This window comes from Gouania willdenowi, chromosome 14, assembly GCF_900634775.1.
Source record: "Gouania willdenowi chromosome 14, fGouWil2.1, whole genome shotgun sequence".
Taxonomy (NCBI): Eukaryota; Metazoa; Chordata; class Actinopteri; order Blenniiformes; family Gobiesocidae; genus Gouania; species Gouania willdenowi.
Genome location: NC_041057.1, coordinates 32,299,062 through 32,315,472, shown reverse-complemented (window position 1 = coordinate 32,315,472; position 16,411 = coordinate 32,299,062). Strand labels below are relative to the sequence as shown.

General features: G+C 39.1%; 1 protein-coding gene across 3 annotated transcripts in view; it reads left to right on the top strand.

Moving 5' to 3' along the window:
* LOC114475479 (glutamate receptor 1-like) overlaps positions 1–9,792 on the top strand; it is a 66,409-nt gene extending 56,617 nt beyond the window's left edge. For 2 of the 3 annotated variants that reach the window (XM_028466324.1, XM_028466322.1), the window contains 3 exons: positions 1,217–1,331; positions 5,978–6,112; positions 9,249–9,792. In XM_028466324.1, the coding sequence (XP_028322125.1) occupies positions 1,217–1,331; positions 5,978–6,112; positions 9,249–9,392 (394 nt within the window). In that variant the 3' untranslated portion in view covers positions 9,393–9,792. The remainder of the gene's footprint in view (positions 1–1,216; positions 1,332–5,977; positions 6,113–9,248) is intronic. The other variant, XR_003675471.1, reaches the window with a different exon arrangement.
* Positions 9,793–16,411: the final 6,619 nt, after the last annotated feature.

The following is a 16,411-nucleotide window of genomic DNA, read 5'->3' as shown; positions in this document are numbered from 1 at the left end:
AAGTGCCAGTGTGATAGTCTTCCTCGTGGCTGGGATTGGGGAGTTCTGTTGGGGGCAGCTTGAGCCTCACAGAGCTGAATACAGAGTGGAATACGCAGACTGGGCGTGAACTGAGGGAAAGACTTTCTGTGTGGAATATTTCTTAAGAAAATAAAGAACTAAACCTATCATCTGTGAAACCAAAACAAAAATTGTACTGAGAGACTTGTTAGTTCAGGAAAACCACTTCATAAAGGGTCATAGATGACCTTGTTGTTAAAGGGCCCATGTTACGCTAAATCAACTTTTCTGTGCTTTAAATATCATAAAGGTCTAATAGGGCTTCATACACATGCCCAAAGTGTTTTTTCATTGATTCCCTCAATCATTAGTTAGAGGGTGATTTGCTCCTTTCTTACTGCAGGGTGAGCCCAAACACCTCGCTCCAATTTGATGACGCGTTCTCACTTTGATGACCAATTTGACACGGCACTGAGCTGGAGAAGCCACACCTCCAGGAAGTTCTCTGCCGTGATTGACATGTAAACAGACACGCCCACGAAGGTGAGCATTTCAGCGTCCTTCGCGCAGTGCTATGTATATATTTTCTACAGTCTATGTATGTACCGGTGAACGGCCCACCCCCACGCTCTGTCTCGTGTTTATAAAGCAGCATGAGCGCGGCTACAGAATGGGTGGGAGGAGGAGGAAGTCAGTGTCCTGTCTATAGACACGCCCACTGATGAATATGCATACGTAGGATGCAAATCAGCCTGTTTGTGTAGAGTTGCTCAGAAAGTGACTTTTTAGAGGCTAAAACTTTGGAAAACAGGCGAGTTTTGGAAAATAAACCTCCAATACTAAGTTTTTGGGGTTCTTAGAACAAATGGAGATGACATGGGACCTTTAATGAAACTCGACAAGACCTGCACATGGACTTCATAGAACCAGAGGAACATTCTTAGCTCGATGTTATCAGAATGTGTCTGTGTTCTATCATCTGTTCTCTCTGTCTGTGTTTTCTTGGACCTGTTTGTTTTTCTTTGTCTTTTCTGTGTCTGTCTGTCTGTCCATGTTTTTGCTCTTCACAGCGTCTCTACTGCTAGCGCAGCTTTAGGCCAACTTTGCTGTGCAGCTGAATAATAACATAAGATAACATGACAGTGCATAATGTTATTTATGTTATTCCCCCCTCCCCCCCAACACCCCCACTCCCACCCTTGCTGCCCCTGGGAAGAATCCCGGTAAACCTTGCCGTTCTGAAGCTCAATGAACAGGCTGTCTTAGACAAGTTGAAAAACAAGTGGTGGTATGACAAGGGCGAGTGCGGACACAAGGACTCTGGGAGAAAGGTCAGTCCTCCAGGCTGCCGGTCCTGAATGCTAAGCCCCAAACCCTCCCTGCTAATCACACACATCCGATACCCCCCTCCCTGCATCAGCCCCACACAACTAAGCAGGTTGTCTTTGTGAAGAAAAAGGGGCAGAGCTCCTAACTTAGGAAAAACTAGACTTCCTCAGAAGGTTTCTGCTGAGGCACATGTGAGAAAATATCAGACAAGTCCTTTCAGTGTTTACATGGTGCAGCGTGTAGTGTGATTCATTCATTCATCAGATTTGATTCAGTGGTTTGTTTTTGAATTACAGCTTTTGTTTTAGTCACTTGTTTACTAATGTTTTGGGCTTTTTGTTTGGTTTTAGTCTCAGGTTTGGTTCTAGTACCTAGAATAGTTGGAAGTTTGAATCTGTGATTTGCTTTTTGTCGTTTGGTTTTAGTACCAGGTTTGGTTTTGGGGACTTTGAGTGACTACTTAGTTTCTAGTCATTTTGGTTTATTTTTTATTTACAATTTGTGTTTTGAGTCACTTGTTTAAGTGACATTGATTTTGAGAATTAGGTTTATTTTAAGCCTCAGATTTGGATTTAGTCTTTTGTTGGTTTTGCCTCACTTTTCATTTTGTCCATTTTTCTTTTGAGTCATTGGTTATGGTTTACTTAAAAACCCATAGTTTTTGTTTCACTGGTCTGGTTTTAGTCTTTCCTTTTCATTGGTTCTGTTCTGGCCTTCTTTGGTGGGACTGACATGTTTTCAGTCCTATTGGGTCGTATATGGGGGCGTGGGCTGAGTTAGACCAGATGAACTCGGGACTTTTTAGATGTGATGAACTTGCTGAGATCAGAGGTGGAACTTTTACTGCTGTCACTGAAGGTTCCTCTGTTTCTATCTGAGGAAGCTTCGATGACACTCGCAGCTCAGAGTGTCTGTGAGCTGCTGAACGTTCTGAAGAACAACCATTAAATGTCTGACACATCGCTAACCTCTGCTGGTCTGATCATTAGGATTAAAACAAGTCAGGTATCAAAGTCTCAGAAGCAGGTCAGCCTCGCTCTTTTTGCCATTGAATTCAACTGAAACCAGAAATACATCAGAGATACAGAACTAAACGTAAACTGAACATAAGGGTTTGCAAAGAGTACAGTTGATCAAAACTCGTTCATTCAAAAGAGTGGCTAATTGAGGAACGGGCAGGACTTGATTATAAATCATCCAATAGGAAGTCATATCTGTGTAGTAAGGTAAAGCATGCCAAAGCAAGTTAAAAAATAGCGCATAATAAAATTGTTTTCTTATGAATCGGCTCAAACAGAATAATATGAAACTGATTCAAAATGAACAGACATGAGGGTCTGTAAGTTCTAATCCGAGGTGTGGACTCTAATCACATGACTTGGACTTGACTTGGGCTGTGTTGTAAATGTCATACTAACAGACGACCAGTGTTGTGCTAGTTACTAAAAAAAAGTAACTAGTTACTGTTACTAGTTACTTCATTCACAAAGTAACTCAGTTACTATTTTGATTACTTAACCAAAAAGTAATGCGTTACTGGAAAAAGTAACTTTTGAGTTACTTAGAATTAAAGAGTGTATTATTTATTTTGGGTCATTTGTGTCCATACAGCTTCATATTAGTGCTGTAATAATATAATAATCCACTGCTGATCAACTGCTATAAAACAACCATATATGATGTGTATATAAAGCACAAAACAGCTGCTCCAAAATTAAAACTGTAATTTTTCAGCCTTAGCACAGTAATGTAAAGTAAGCTGTGCATATTCCAGGTGCACATTCTGCTGTTAAAAATGCTTTTAAAAATAAATGTGGAAAAACATTCACTGCATTTTTCTCAGCTACACAATGCTAAACATATCAGGCTAATGAGCTGCTGTTAGCAGTGACTCAGGAGCAGCGACAGGCTGCATATGTACAACAACATACCGTGCAATAGTTTGGCTGACCTGTCCCTGGGTAACAGTCACAGTCCGTTAAAATCCAGCCGCAGTGTTAGCTTAGCTTCACTGATGCATCTTTTGGAGACAAAAATAATGCAAGTATTTCCACTCTGAGAAGCACGTCCTGCATCATATTGTAATGGTAACGGCGTTATTTCTTTAGAAAAATATGGCGTTACAGTACTAGTTACTGTAAAAAGTGACGTTGGGGCGGTAACGCGTTACCGCCCAACACTGCATACTACTCATAATAAATCTGATGTCAAAGTGAATATGTATTGCATTCACATTAGATAGTATGGAAAGATTAATCACGTGAGAAATACCCAGATGTATGCTATATGGGGACATTAAGTATGCACGTTGGGCACACTAGTCATACTCAACCGCCCCATGCTGCATTGCGAGCAGAATGTAAAATGGTCCTGGGACCGGTTTCAAACTAAAAATCAAACCTCCCCGTTTCAAAATAAAAGTATCTCTTCTTTTCTTCCCAAACTTTTTTTTATCTCTTTTGAAAATAGGGCTTTTGTTTTGAAGTTCACCGGAAGTTTTGCCAGTAGCACAATGGAGGGTCTCCGAAAATCTCCAAAATCTCCGCATAAAATGTGTATACGTGAGTTTCATGGATCAAATGAGCACATGTTGATATTCTACTTGGTCACTTTATCACGTAAAATGTTTTCAGAACTGTCAAAGCTGGAGAATCAAGAGAGATTTAGCCTCAGTGTGCTTCAGGTTTATGCCGTCATAGGTTCCAAATGCATCTTGGGAAACTTGGAAGTACTGTATACTTCAGTGGGAACGCTCATCATCCCAATCATACTAATAGTTTATAGTAGACGGTATATACTTATTGAGTTTGTAATGTGTAGTACATTAGTGTGATGTTTAAAACACAGCCTTGGACTCAAATCACAAATTTAATGACTTTAGACTCAACTTGACTCGAAGGACTTGCAAATCGACTTATTGAACACAAATGACTCGTGACTTAACTCAGATTTTAGACTGTTAACTCGCGAAGACTTGACTTCCTATCTTTCCATGACAAAAGATTTGATTAAATGAAATCATTATTATTGTTCAATAAGTCTGCTCAAACCTCTGCTGGACGGCACTCTGCAAACTGGACTTTGATTGACAAGTCCACCTTAAACAAACTGACAGCCAATCAGGAAGCAGCTAAAACATCAAGCTAGGCTGAGACGTGCACTCGCTAGCAAAGAAAATGTATTGCAAGAGTGAAATCCTTTGGATTTAAAGATTATACCATGATTGATAATTGATTTGGAAAAATTATACCTCGTTCTACTTCCCAGCATGATTATTGTTTGTTTGATTAACAGAGGAACTATGGATATTTTAAAATCTCTCCTTCTTCTTGTGTATGTCTTTAGATCCTCAGTTCTGTTGCAGCAAGACATTTCAGCATCTTGCCGTCCAGGTTAATTAGGCCTAGGTTGTTATTTGGTGGGCGTGTTTGGGGCAGCTGGTCTACACATTCACAGTGTCGCTTTGTCTCAAAAAATAATAATCTGACATGGTTTTATAAACAAACCAAATCAGTATATCACTATTATTTGACAAATACAGTATGTAATTTATTGTTTGTATCAGTTGAATAAACTTGCTCTGTAAAATGCCACTAGCTGTGATACATTATCTACTCATGACTTGTTAAGACTTGTAAATTAAAGTTGAGGACTTTGGACTTGACTCTGGACTTAAATGACATGACTTGAGAATAAGTGACTTGTTCCCACCTCTGGTACTGACTTCCTCCAAACAGCTGCTAATTCACTGTTTCATGGAAGTGACATCTGTCTGTGACATCAATGATGTGAAGAAACTGAGCAGCAGTTTGAAACAGACCTGATAGGAGGTAATTGTCTCTGCTTCCTCTGGTTCTCCAGAACATTCTGCAGTCAGTACAGATCAATGAGTTTCAATGACCAAAGCAAGGTGGACAGAAAGACAGACTTCCTGTTCCTCTGTCGGTCCTCTGCTGTTGTGTCTGATGGCTTTGTCTCCAATCTGTTGTTGACACGTCACTAAGGCTCCTCCCACACAGGCCATTTTCATCATGACTCCAGCTGATTGTCTGAGGCTAATGTGACAGTTTGGAGAGGAAAGCCACCTAAAGGGTCCACTAGCAAAGCCACACCCACTACCAGTGCATGCTGATAAAGACCTGAGTGGGGTTCTAAGAGTGTGGAGTTTGCATGCTTTCCTCCTACAGTGCACAAACATGCTTGTGAGGGTAAGTCTGTGAAGTGCCTGCAGAAGTGAGTGTGTGCTTGTCTGTGTTTGTGTGTGACTGGCATCCTGTCCAGCCGTGCACGTGAATACAACTGGTATGGATGGTTTATGAATACATGAATGCTAAATGAGCAGAAATACTGTACGAGACATTTAAATGAACTTGTGATATCAAAGGAAAGTGTCATGGTCCAACAGGCTGAAGGTAAAGAAATGCAGATGCTGAGTTTTGGGTTGTTTTTGTGTGTTTGTGCATGTTTGTGCATGAGACACAGACTCAGAGGCTGTGACTCAGGATTGAAGAGCAACACTACATTTCCCATAATGCAGTGCCTGTCCAGTAAAGAGCAGTCACCTGAGTCGTTGCCTCTGATCAACATATAGTTAATGTGACTGCATCGCCATTGGCCGCCCACTGACCACACCTCTCTGCACTGATAGGACAAGACAAGTGCGCTCAGCCTGAGCAACGTGGCGGGTGTCTTCTACATCCTGATTGGTGGACTGGGCCTGGCCATGATGGTGGCTCTGGTGGAGTTCTGCTACAAGTCCAGGATTGAGTCCAGAAGGATGAAGGTGAGTCCTCAGACCTAGACCTAGACCTAGATCCTAGACAAATTAAAATGCTCTAGGGTCCGTTTGCTCTGATAGTCCTCATCATTTGGTCGGCATGAACACGCAAATGAAGTCTAGAGCGAATCTGTCGCTGCTTGGAGAAACAGCAACGATGCAAAACAGGGCTTTAAAACCACCAAAAGCACGACAACTTGTTGCTGCGCTATTGTTTTGAAAGAACAAATGGAGAAGTTTTTGAGCACTCTTAAGGAGCACGATGGACTCCTTTCGTAGCATCTTCATCTTTCATCAGCTAGGTGAAATGCAGGTCAGTGTTACATTTAATGCGGGTCGATAAAATGCTGAGCAGTGTTTTGTGTGACAACTACTACGCATAGAAGTCCGTGTGGTAGTAAAATCTGAGCTTTGCAGTTAATTGGCCTTGAGTATGTTTGAGCCTTTCAGCGCTGGCTTTGACCTATAGATGAAAGCCTCTTCTCTGCCAAGAGAAGTCTCCACTCCAGTAATGGCCCCTCAACTGGTTCATGGAACTGAACTGGAGGCTGTTTGGAGTGGATCAGAAGTTGCTCGCGAGCCAAACCAAGGTGATAAAATCATCACCTGTCCTACAACATTTGGACTAAGTCCTGGACTAAACCGGTCTGAAATCACCCTTAGCAACACCCACCTGTGTAGACAGCCAATGAAATTCAGATTTTGACCAATATGACCCAATCAGCTCATGCTGGGACATTCCTGTGAATCACTATACCAGTATGTAGTTATTGTTTCTGAGAACTGCTTCGTGTGTGTTGACCTGGGAACAAACTTTCAAGATCAAGACAATCTGACAACATTCCATAATTCCTTCTGCATTTATTGTTTTTTTCTCAGAAACTGCATTTTGTGAAGCCACACAGGCCACAAGTTCAGATTCAGAAAACTTTATTTATCCCCAAGGGGCAATTCAGTGTCAGATACATCCCGACCAAGAAACATGAAAAACAATATCATGTCACATACGGGGACAGATACGGGAATACTGGGGAGCAGCCACAGCAGATGAGGGCAAGCCACAACATGACTGCCAGCCCTATTGTTCCTGGTCAGTCGATCAACAATCCATTAATGTGGCCATCTCCTTGAGACAAACTCTCCACTCCTCTTAAAGTTCACCACAGTGGAATCCATCAAAGAGTTCTGAGAGCTCCGCCCCTTCCATTGATGACAAGCGGCTTCCAATATTGCTGCCAACATAATCCAAATTTTGCGATAAATCAGGAAAATGCCAGATCCAATCAGCAGACCTGTTGTCATAATTCCAATCTGGTGGACGTTTTCCACGTCCTCAAGACTTACAGACTCTCCCAATGCACATACTCTTCGTTAAGAAATTTGACCAAAAGCGCAGAAAGACCAGCTGATCAATTCCATGATTTAGATGCAGAGAGAGGCTCCTATTAGATTATAACAAGACAAAGAGAGCAAGCAGGAAAAAAAGGAGGGAGCGAGGGAAAAAGCGTGCCAAAAAAATACAAATGATATACAAAGTCATCTATGATTGCAGTATGCAATAAACAGGCCAGAGAATTGCATCTACATCTCTTTCTTAATAGTGGGACTTTGGCTATGTTCCCACTGCAGGTCAATTACATTTTTTCACATCTATGTAAAAAGTACAATACTGATTTTTTTCAAATTCGATCCAGGCCACTTTCATATGTACGTATCTGATATTTTGCAATGCGACTGCTATCTGAACGGCCAGGACGCATTCTATTCAACCTTTACGTCACCAAAATGCAATAACGTCATAATTCTGCATCCCAGACGGAGCAGTGCGGAGGAGGGAAACCCCGTGGGAGGATGGACTGAAAAGTAGACGTGAAAGGAGAGTGAGATCTTAAAATGTATAAATATTTATTATATTATACATATGATCAGTGCCACACACACACACACACACACACACACACACACACACACCGAAACCAGAGGCCTCAATATTTATTTCCGTAAAAGGTGCGTGTCGCATTCCAAACTGATGGAAGACGCATTTAATACGTAATATGAACGATCACACAAAATTAAAGCTTCCTAAACATACAGGGGCATAATTAAAGCGTTACCTTCTTGAATAATCAGAATTAGAATTCCTTTATTAATCCCAGCCACTTATATCACAAATAAAAGAATAAACGTTAAGCAAAGATGACAGAAACAATAAACATTAAATAAGTGTTTAATTTAGTAAAATACTGTTAAAAATAAGGATTACATACACACACATTACAGTAGTAAGAAATAAAGTAAAGTAAGATAGATAAAACTAATAATTATAATACTTATATACAAATTTGTATACAAATATGATACAGATAATTACAACAATAATAATACAAATATGATACAGATAATTACAACAATAATACAAATATGATACAGATAATTACAACAACAATAATACAAATATGATACAGATAATTACAACAATAATAATACAAATATAATACAGATATTTACAGCAATCAAGCTGTGAGGTTACAGTGATGCATTATACAGTTAGATCGCCACAGGCAGGAATGATTTCCTGTGGCGTTCTGTGGATCAGCCTGATGCTGAACATTCTGAGTGAACTCATTCTTTAGTAACTCCATAAGTTGACCATTGATATTTTATGGTAAGTGAAGTGATCAGCCATTTGTCTACCCTGTCACCCTGCTGTGCACACACACATACACACAATTGTTCCTTGGTAATGACGTCACTGGAGCAATGAAGTGACCAAAAAACACCACTGTGTTCAAGCGACTCATCACAGACGATTGAAGTGAACGCACCTTTAGTGTGTACTGGGCTGTCGTAAAGCAGTACGTCTTGTCGCGAGAATGAGAACAGAGCTGTGAGACTGGTACTGGTCCAGAGGCAGGAAAGTTGCAAGCGTGGTTTTCTGGCCAGAGACAGCAGGGGGAGATGAAAGACCCCCAATCACCCCATAAACACTTGTATTACCCTCACAGGGACTACAAGAAGGATTTATTAAGGTGAAAACGTTACTTAGTTCTGCTTTAAGACCTGCAGTATGAATGTAGGAGAAACAATTAAATGGTGCTGTCTTTACTTCCTGTCTGAGGCGTCCTGTCCCTCCTCCTTACAGGAACTCATCGATGCAGCCATGCGCACAAGCAGCCTCGGAGGAGGCGGAGCCGAGAACGGTCGCGTCATGTTACACGACTTTCCCTCCGCTCCAGGTTTACCGTGCATGAGCAAGGCAGGAGGCCTGGCTCTGACCACCATGTGACTCCAGCTCAGGCTTCTCATTGGACAGGACACTGTGAGCCTGGGACAAGTGGACAAATCGCTCCAATCAACAGATGCAACGAACCACCATCCTCACTGTTTACTGCAGGCTATTCCTCCATTCTCTTCTTTTGCTGATCCTACTCTATCTCCTGCTCATCTTCCTCCTTCTTCTCGCCCTACACTTTGTTCCTCCTCTTCCTCTTCCTCCTATCATTTGCACACACCTGTGAGGCTGCAGACAGTGACCCTCTAATCAGATTCTTGGTTCTTCCTTTTTTAATCGTCACATTTAAGAATCAATACAGATTTAGTGTCAAAATGCCAACAGTGTCACTGAGAATTAAACCATTGAAGGACTTTTGCTAAAAATGAAGAATTAGTGACTCATATATTTGGGTTAGGGGTTTGTGTCGCTATGACTGTGTTTTATAGCATGTTTTGAAATGGAATAAATAATTGAAAAAAACCTAATGAACATCGTTTTATTTGTTTGAAGTGTTTTATTACATAATGAAAACATTTTTAACATTTATTTAACATCTTTATGAAATGTCTGTTGGTTTTGGATAAAACAAAAAAAATAATATAATATGAATCCTTTATCTTTCAGTTTATTTATCACAAAGATAATTTGTACTTTTTGCTTTATTTTCTGCTAATGTTGTTATTAGTTTTGATAGAAAAGCAAAAGGCATTGATCAAACACAGCAAAATATATAATTTCAATTTTTATAATTTTTTAGACCAATCAGTTCTCAACACAAACCCTGAATGAGATTATCTAAACTACACTTCTGTTTCTTGAAGGTGGAATAATATCAGTTACCATGAATTTTAGAGGAGGTCGCTCACATCTGTGCAAACATCTGTTAATTCTGACAGCAAATTAGGTTTTAGTTTTAGTCATAAGCTGCATTTTCATGACCCTTGGAAATGCAAAATATCTAAATAGTGCAATAAAAACTGGAAACATCAGAATTTAGAAAAAACACTCAAATATCGCTAAAATGTTTTTATGCTTTCATGAGGAGGAATTTCAGACGTTTTGATATGGAAATGTGTCACAAAAGCAAAATGGAAACACTTTTTCTGCAAATACATGTCACAGGACGTGACGTACCTGGTCACATGACCACGACCTGCTCTCCGATGGTGCAGTACGTGTAAACACATTTCCTAGCATTATACTTAAAAAATCACTGCCACATTAGACGTGAAACATCAAAGGATTACAGAGTGTTATAAGGAGGTCTGGAGCGTCCGTATTTCTGCTAAGAAGTCTCGCAAGATGAGATTTCACGGGAGTTACCGGGCTCCAAAACAACGTTCACTGGAAACACGTTCAAAGAGCAATTATGCATTTAGAAATATTGCTTTTATTTTGTGAAAATCTGTAATGAAAACGCAGCTACAGTCTTTTGACTGAATGTAGTCATCAGGACTATTTCAGTTATAGTCTAGTTTTAGTCAACTCAATGACAGTAAGATTGTATTTGACTAAATCTGTTACAGACACAGTCGACTAAAATATAAAGCATAAGAGTTTATAAATTTTTTAAATCTTTTCGGTTAATCAACCTGATATGGGATGTTATTAATGTTTGTAAATACATAGACAGATTTGATGTAACCACGAGTTCTGATCGTGATGAAATTAGTTTGACTGCCATCATGTGATATATGCATGGGGAGAAATTTCCTGCAAATTTTTTCATTGAATTTGTGTATTAATTTGGAGGTATGTACGACTGAATTAGTTGGTAACGATTCATGGTTTCTCTGAGTGTTTTGCTTTCTGCTGCGGGCCGAATTGGATGCTCTTAAGGGCCGGATTCAGCCCCTGGCCTTGAGTTTGACACGTGTGCATTAGATAGTGTGAAAAGATTGAGTATGTGAGTACATATACACTAAATGGGGACATTTTTTAACTATGCATGGTGGGAACACTAGTCATACTAAACCGTCTCATGATGCATTGCAAGCGCAATCCCATTTTCAAAATAAAAGCATCTCATCTTGTGTTCCTTAATTTTTTTTTAAAACTCTTTTTTAAATAGGGCTCTTATTTTGAAGCTAACAGGAAGTTTAGTCAGTAGACCAATGGAGGGTCTCTGAAAATGTGTGAAATGTGTGAATGAAATGTGTATACGTGACTTTAATGGATCAAATCAGCACATGTTGATATTCTATTTGGTCACTTTCTCACTTAAAATGTTTTCAGAACTTTCAAAGTAAAGGTGGAGAATCAACAGAGATATTTAGCCTCAGTGTGATTCAGGTTTTTGTTGTAGGTTCCAAAAGCATCTTGGGAAACTTGGAAGTATAATTCAGTAGGAACGCTCATCATCCCAATCATACTAATACTTTATAGTAGACAAAGTGTGACATTTACAACAGCCTTAGTCGAGTTAATGTCACTTTAAAAAATATATATATAATAGACTAAAACTGACAAAATATTTTAGTCAACAAAATGAACACTGGTGCAAACACATCATTACATATTTCACAGGTTTAATCCATGTTTTTCCTATTGCTATTATGTAAAATGACAATGTTTATGATTTCAAATCTCCTGCTGTTTTCTACAGGAAATGTTTTACTGAGTAACTTTAGAAAGTGAGTGATTTGATTCTTCTGCTGTAGTAATAATAGTTGCTCTGTTCTTCTGAGTCGAGAAGTTCTCTCGTGCCATTGCCAATAGCAGGCCACCAAAATACATTTTTATAGCACTGTGCACATTTGGCCAGCCCGTAATGAGCCTGCTGTGTGGTGTTACTCTGTGGTTGATGAGGTATCACTCAGTGCAATGTGCTTATGGAAATATGTCTGACACTGCTGCACTTTTAATGGCCAGCTGAGCTCGTCCTGAAACATCAGAGGAAGAGCTGCAGCAATTGTCTCTCTGTTCTTTGTTTTGCTCTAGAACAGTGATGGCAACTTTAATCACAATGAGGGCCAAAAAAAATTTGATTATCTGTTCCAAGTACATTAATTTTTTTTGTCATTCTGTGTGTGCTTTGAGTCGTTTGGGGGCATTTTTGTTGTCATTTTCTGCATTTGTGTTGTTGTTCTCTATATTTCTGTTTAACATTTGCATACTTTAATAATCTTCGATTGAGTTTTTGACATCAAATTGTGTATTTTTGGAGTCATTTTATGTATTTTTGTCATCCTTTTGTGTATTCTTCTTGTCATTTTGCATATTTTTGTTAATTTTGCATCTTTTATGGGGTCATTTTGTGTGTATTTTGCTCTGATTTTATTTAATTGAGAAATGTTAATTCTGAGCGTGAGCATTACTTTCACAAAGAAAGACAGAGGCAGAGGAGGTACCAGAGGTGGTACTGGCTAGACAAACTCTGAACAAACAGCTTGTTTTGTATTTTAGGCGTCCTCAGATATGAAGAAAATTATACATACTGTATATAGTTGATTGGATTGATATGTGATTTAAACAACTCAAATGAACCGGTTCCATTTATTGCACGTGTGAATGAAACTCAACAATATGTGCAGAGCTCACAGTTTTCCTGGTGCTTTTATCACATGATTTCAGTCATTTTTAATGTTTAACTGTTGAAAAGAAACTCACAATTCTTAGAAAATACTTTAACTTTCCTCAAATGATTGCATAACATTTTACCTAATTAGATAAAAACTGGTCACAAATATAAGACATTTAAAGTTGAACAGCCTGATGGGACTATGTCACTTATTGCTTGGATATGGTCGGTTTATTACATATTTTGTATTTTTTGTACACGTAGAAGTGTAAACTATAGGTCACAATAATAGGGGGTAGACAGAGGGACCAAAAAAAAGATCTACATTAACGCCAGTCAGTACTGCTCCATTCGATTGCACTCGGAACTCAGTTATATCCAACAGAACGAATCGGAAAAGTGCAATAAAACAGCCCTTGAGCTCGGAACCCCGACTCGGGAAACCCAGGAAGGATCGAAGCACCCCGAGTCGGTCGGAATGACATTTCAGCAAAATGGCGGCGCCCAGCTTTAGACAACAGAAACAGAGCCCTATAGAGAGAGAGTTGCGACAACAAAAGTCCAAAATGCTTGACCGTCACGAGATTCATGTAAGAATGAATTTTGTCCTAAAAGTTTGTGAAGGGCCATTTGAATCTATTGACATACATAACTGGGATTTTTGTTATTTGAGGTCAATAACTGCATTGATTGACAATATTTATACAGTACACTGTTACATGTATGTGTATATACAATATTTGTTTATGCAGTTCCATAAATAGTTTTTTTTCCTCACGTAAATTTGTATTAATGATTAGCATAAACTGCTAACTTACCTGGTTTTTTGACGTAATTAAGGCCAACATTAATTTGGTTAAAAACTGTGTTAATATGTATTATATACAGTATGTATTGCTTTGAAATTTATTTTTATTGTGAGTCATTTTGTCTGTTTATGTGGTATTTCATTATCAATTTTTTTTAAATTATTTTCAGAACAGTACATAGCGTTGTGTGTTCTATACAGAGAGGGTAGATACTTGCATATACTGTACATACAGAAATATTGAGCAAATAGGTAATGGGTCAAAATAAAGCATGATTAAGATAAGTCTGCCCCTCTGATCTCAGTCACAAGTTTGCATCAATGAAAAGTAAAGTAAAATACACCCCATCCGGCCCATACCCACCCACCCCACCCCGAGGACCCCAGGAATGGACCTAAAAGGGCAAAAAAAAATAAGGCTTTAAGAGAAGAACTCTTAGACCAAAATGATTTATTATTAAGTTTAGCAGCGACATCAATAAAATCCAACAGCCTTTTATGCACAGATAATATATGAAGGGGTTTCCATCTACATGCTATAAGTCTCTTGGCGGTGGTGAGACCAGCCAAAACGACACACTTCTGCTTAATTGAAAGCTCTAAACTAGAGCAGTCATTAAGCAGAAGAACTTGTGGTGAAACTGGAACTTGTTTGTTTAAAATACGTGAAATAGTAATGTAAAATCCCCTCCAAAATTCTGCAAGCCCTGGGCACTCCCAAATCACATGTAAATACAGTAGGTGCCAACAGATTTGTCAGGGCATAAGCTGCCATTTGGAGATGGTGGCTTTCATCTTATAGAGAGTATGAGGTGTATAATATGTGCAATGGATAAAATTCAAATGAATAACTTGGTGATTAGGGTTCCTGGATGATAGAATGGTATTTTGCCGGATTGAGTTCCAGTTACAAACAGTAGATGGTAAGTCCTTCATCCATGCTTGGTAAAGGGACAGGGGACTAGCCTCAAGTAAAGTGCCATAAAATGCAGAAACTATGCTGTTGGGTTTGGTAAGTAATTCATGAAATGGATGGCTGGACAGTTAGCTGTTCCAGGGAACACCATAGGTGCGCATTGCTGTGCGCAGCTGCAGGTAGAAAAAGAAAAACCTTCCTGGTAAGTTAAAGAGATTTTGAGTTTCTTGAAATGACCATAAGCCCCCAACCCCAATAATATCCCCAAAAGTGTGCACACCCTTTTTGCTTCATGTAGGGAATGAGATTGGGTGTCCTCCTACCTGTAGAGAATAGTTATGAAATGTGGGTGAATAAAGGAACCATTTGCTCTTTGGAGCCTTGAGAGTTTCAATCTCGTCTTCTTTTTCCCCTATATACATTTTGAGAAAGCAGAGGGCAACTCTTCTAGTAACCACTAGATGGGGGTAGAAGAAGCATTGAGCAGTAAAAATTAATTTGTGGAAGATATTCATTAATATAACTGATATGCGGGAGTGGAAAGAAAAGGGGCACTTTTCCCATCTCTGTAAGTCATTCCTAACCTCTGAAAGTACATTTTTGTAATTAAAAGATACTGTATAAAAGTATTTAATATGTTTTTGTTGTTATTCCGACACCCTGAACTGAAATGCACCTTTCTTTTGCAACTGTTCTCAATTTTGTGTTTTTTTTTACATCTATATTCCTCACTATAGAAGCCAGCTTATCTGCTTTTTTGACGTAGTTAAGGCCAACATTGATAAACATTGGTAAAAAAAAAAAAAAATGTGTTAATATGTATTGTATACAGTATGTATTGTTTTGGATTTTCTTTAATTTTCTTAAAAAAAGGGGGTAATTAAAAAACACCACACGTTAATGGGTTTAGATACGCTGATAATAACAATAATAATAATATCCAATATGATTAGTAAAACATCTTAAAGTTCCATGAGCCACCATTGCTGTAAAAAAAAAAATGACTTGGACGTAAACAGTAATTTTCTCCTCAACTTTTACCTTTATGTGCTGTCAATTTGGCACGTGTGTTACTAAAAGTGCAGAATAACTCTGTAGTGATATTTCCATCCCTACTCTGTTAATTTGAACACCGCTCTGCGTACGTAATGATGCCCGTATATATAGTTTAATGCACTCAACAGTCTATGGTTCAGAGAAGCAAGCAGGATTACCCCCGCTGGTGAGAAAGATTCATTCTCTCTCTTACCCAAGGAGCTAATATATTTCTCCAGCAGCCATTTTTGCTCCTCTGACAATATAAAAAACAAACATCAGCTTGCTGTGGCCAACCATGTTTTCCGAGCTTACTGAATAAAACACGTTTACCTCAGAGGTCGAAATTGAGTGAGTGCAATCGAGTGCAGCATTAAGTCCAGTGCGGAGGTCAACCGGTCAGGACTAAGCGGGACAATTAAGCTAGCAGGCAGCCAGGTCGTTTTTTGAGTCAGCTAACATTCAATATGCTTTCAGGTGAGGGTGTGCGCAACAGCCAATCAGGCCATTAATGCGGAAACTGTTCTTTACCGCCAAAAAACTCCACATAAAAGAAGAAAAAACATTGAAACATGGATGAGAAGCTCATTGTAGCAGTTTGTGACCAAACAGAGCTGTACGATATAGCCAGTTACTGGTACCGGGACCACTGTGTCACCACATCGGCTTTTTCCACTATACTATTTTATATTGGTCAAAATCTAGTATCATGATTTAAAATGTAGAGTAAACCCATCACCATCCCAGCCCCC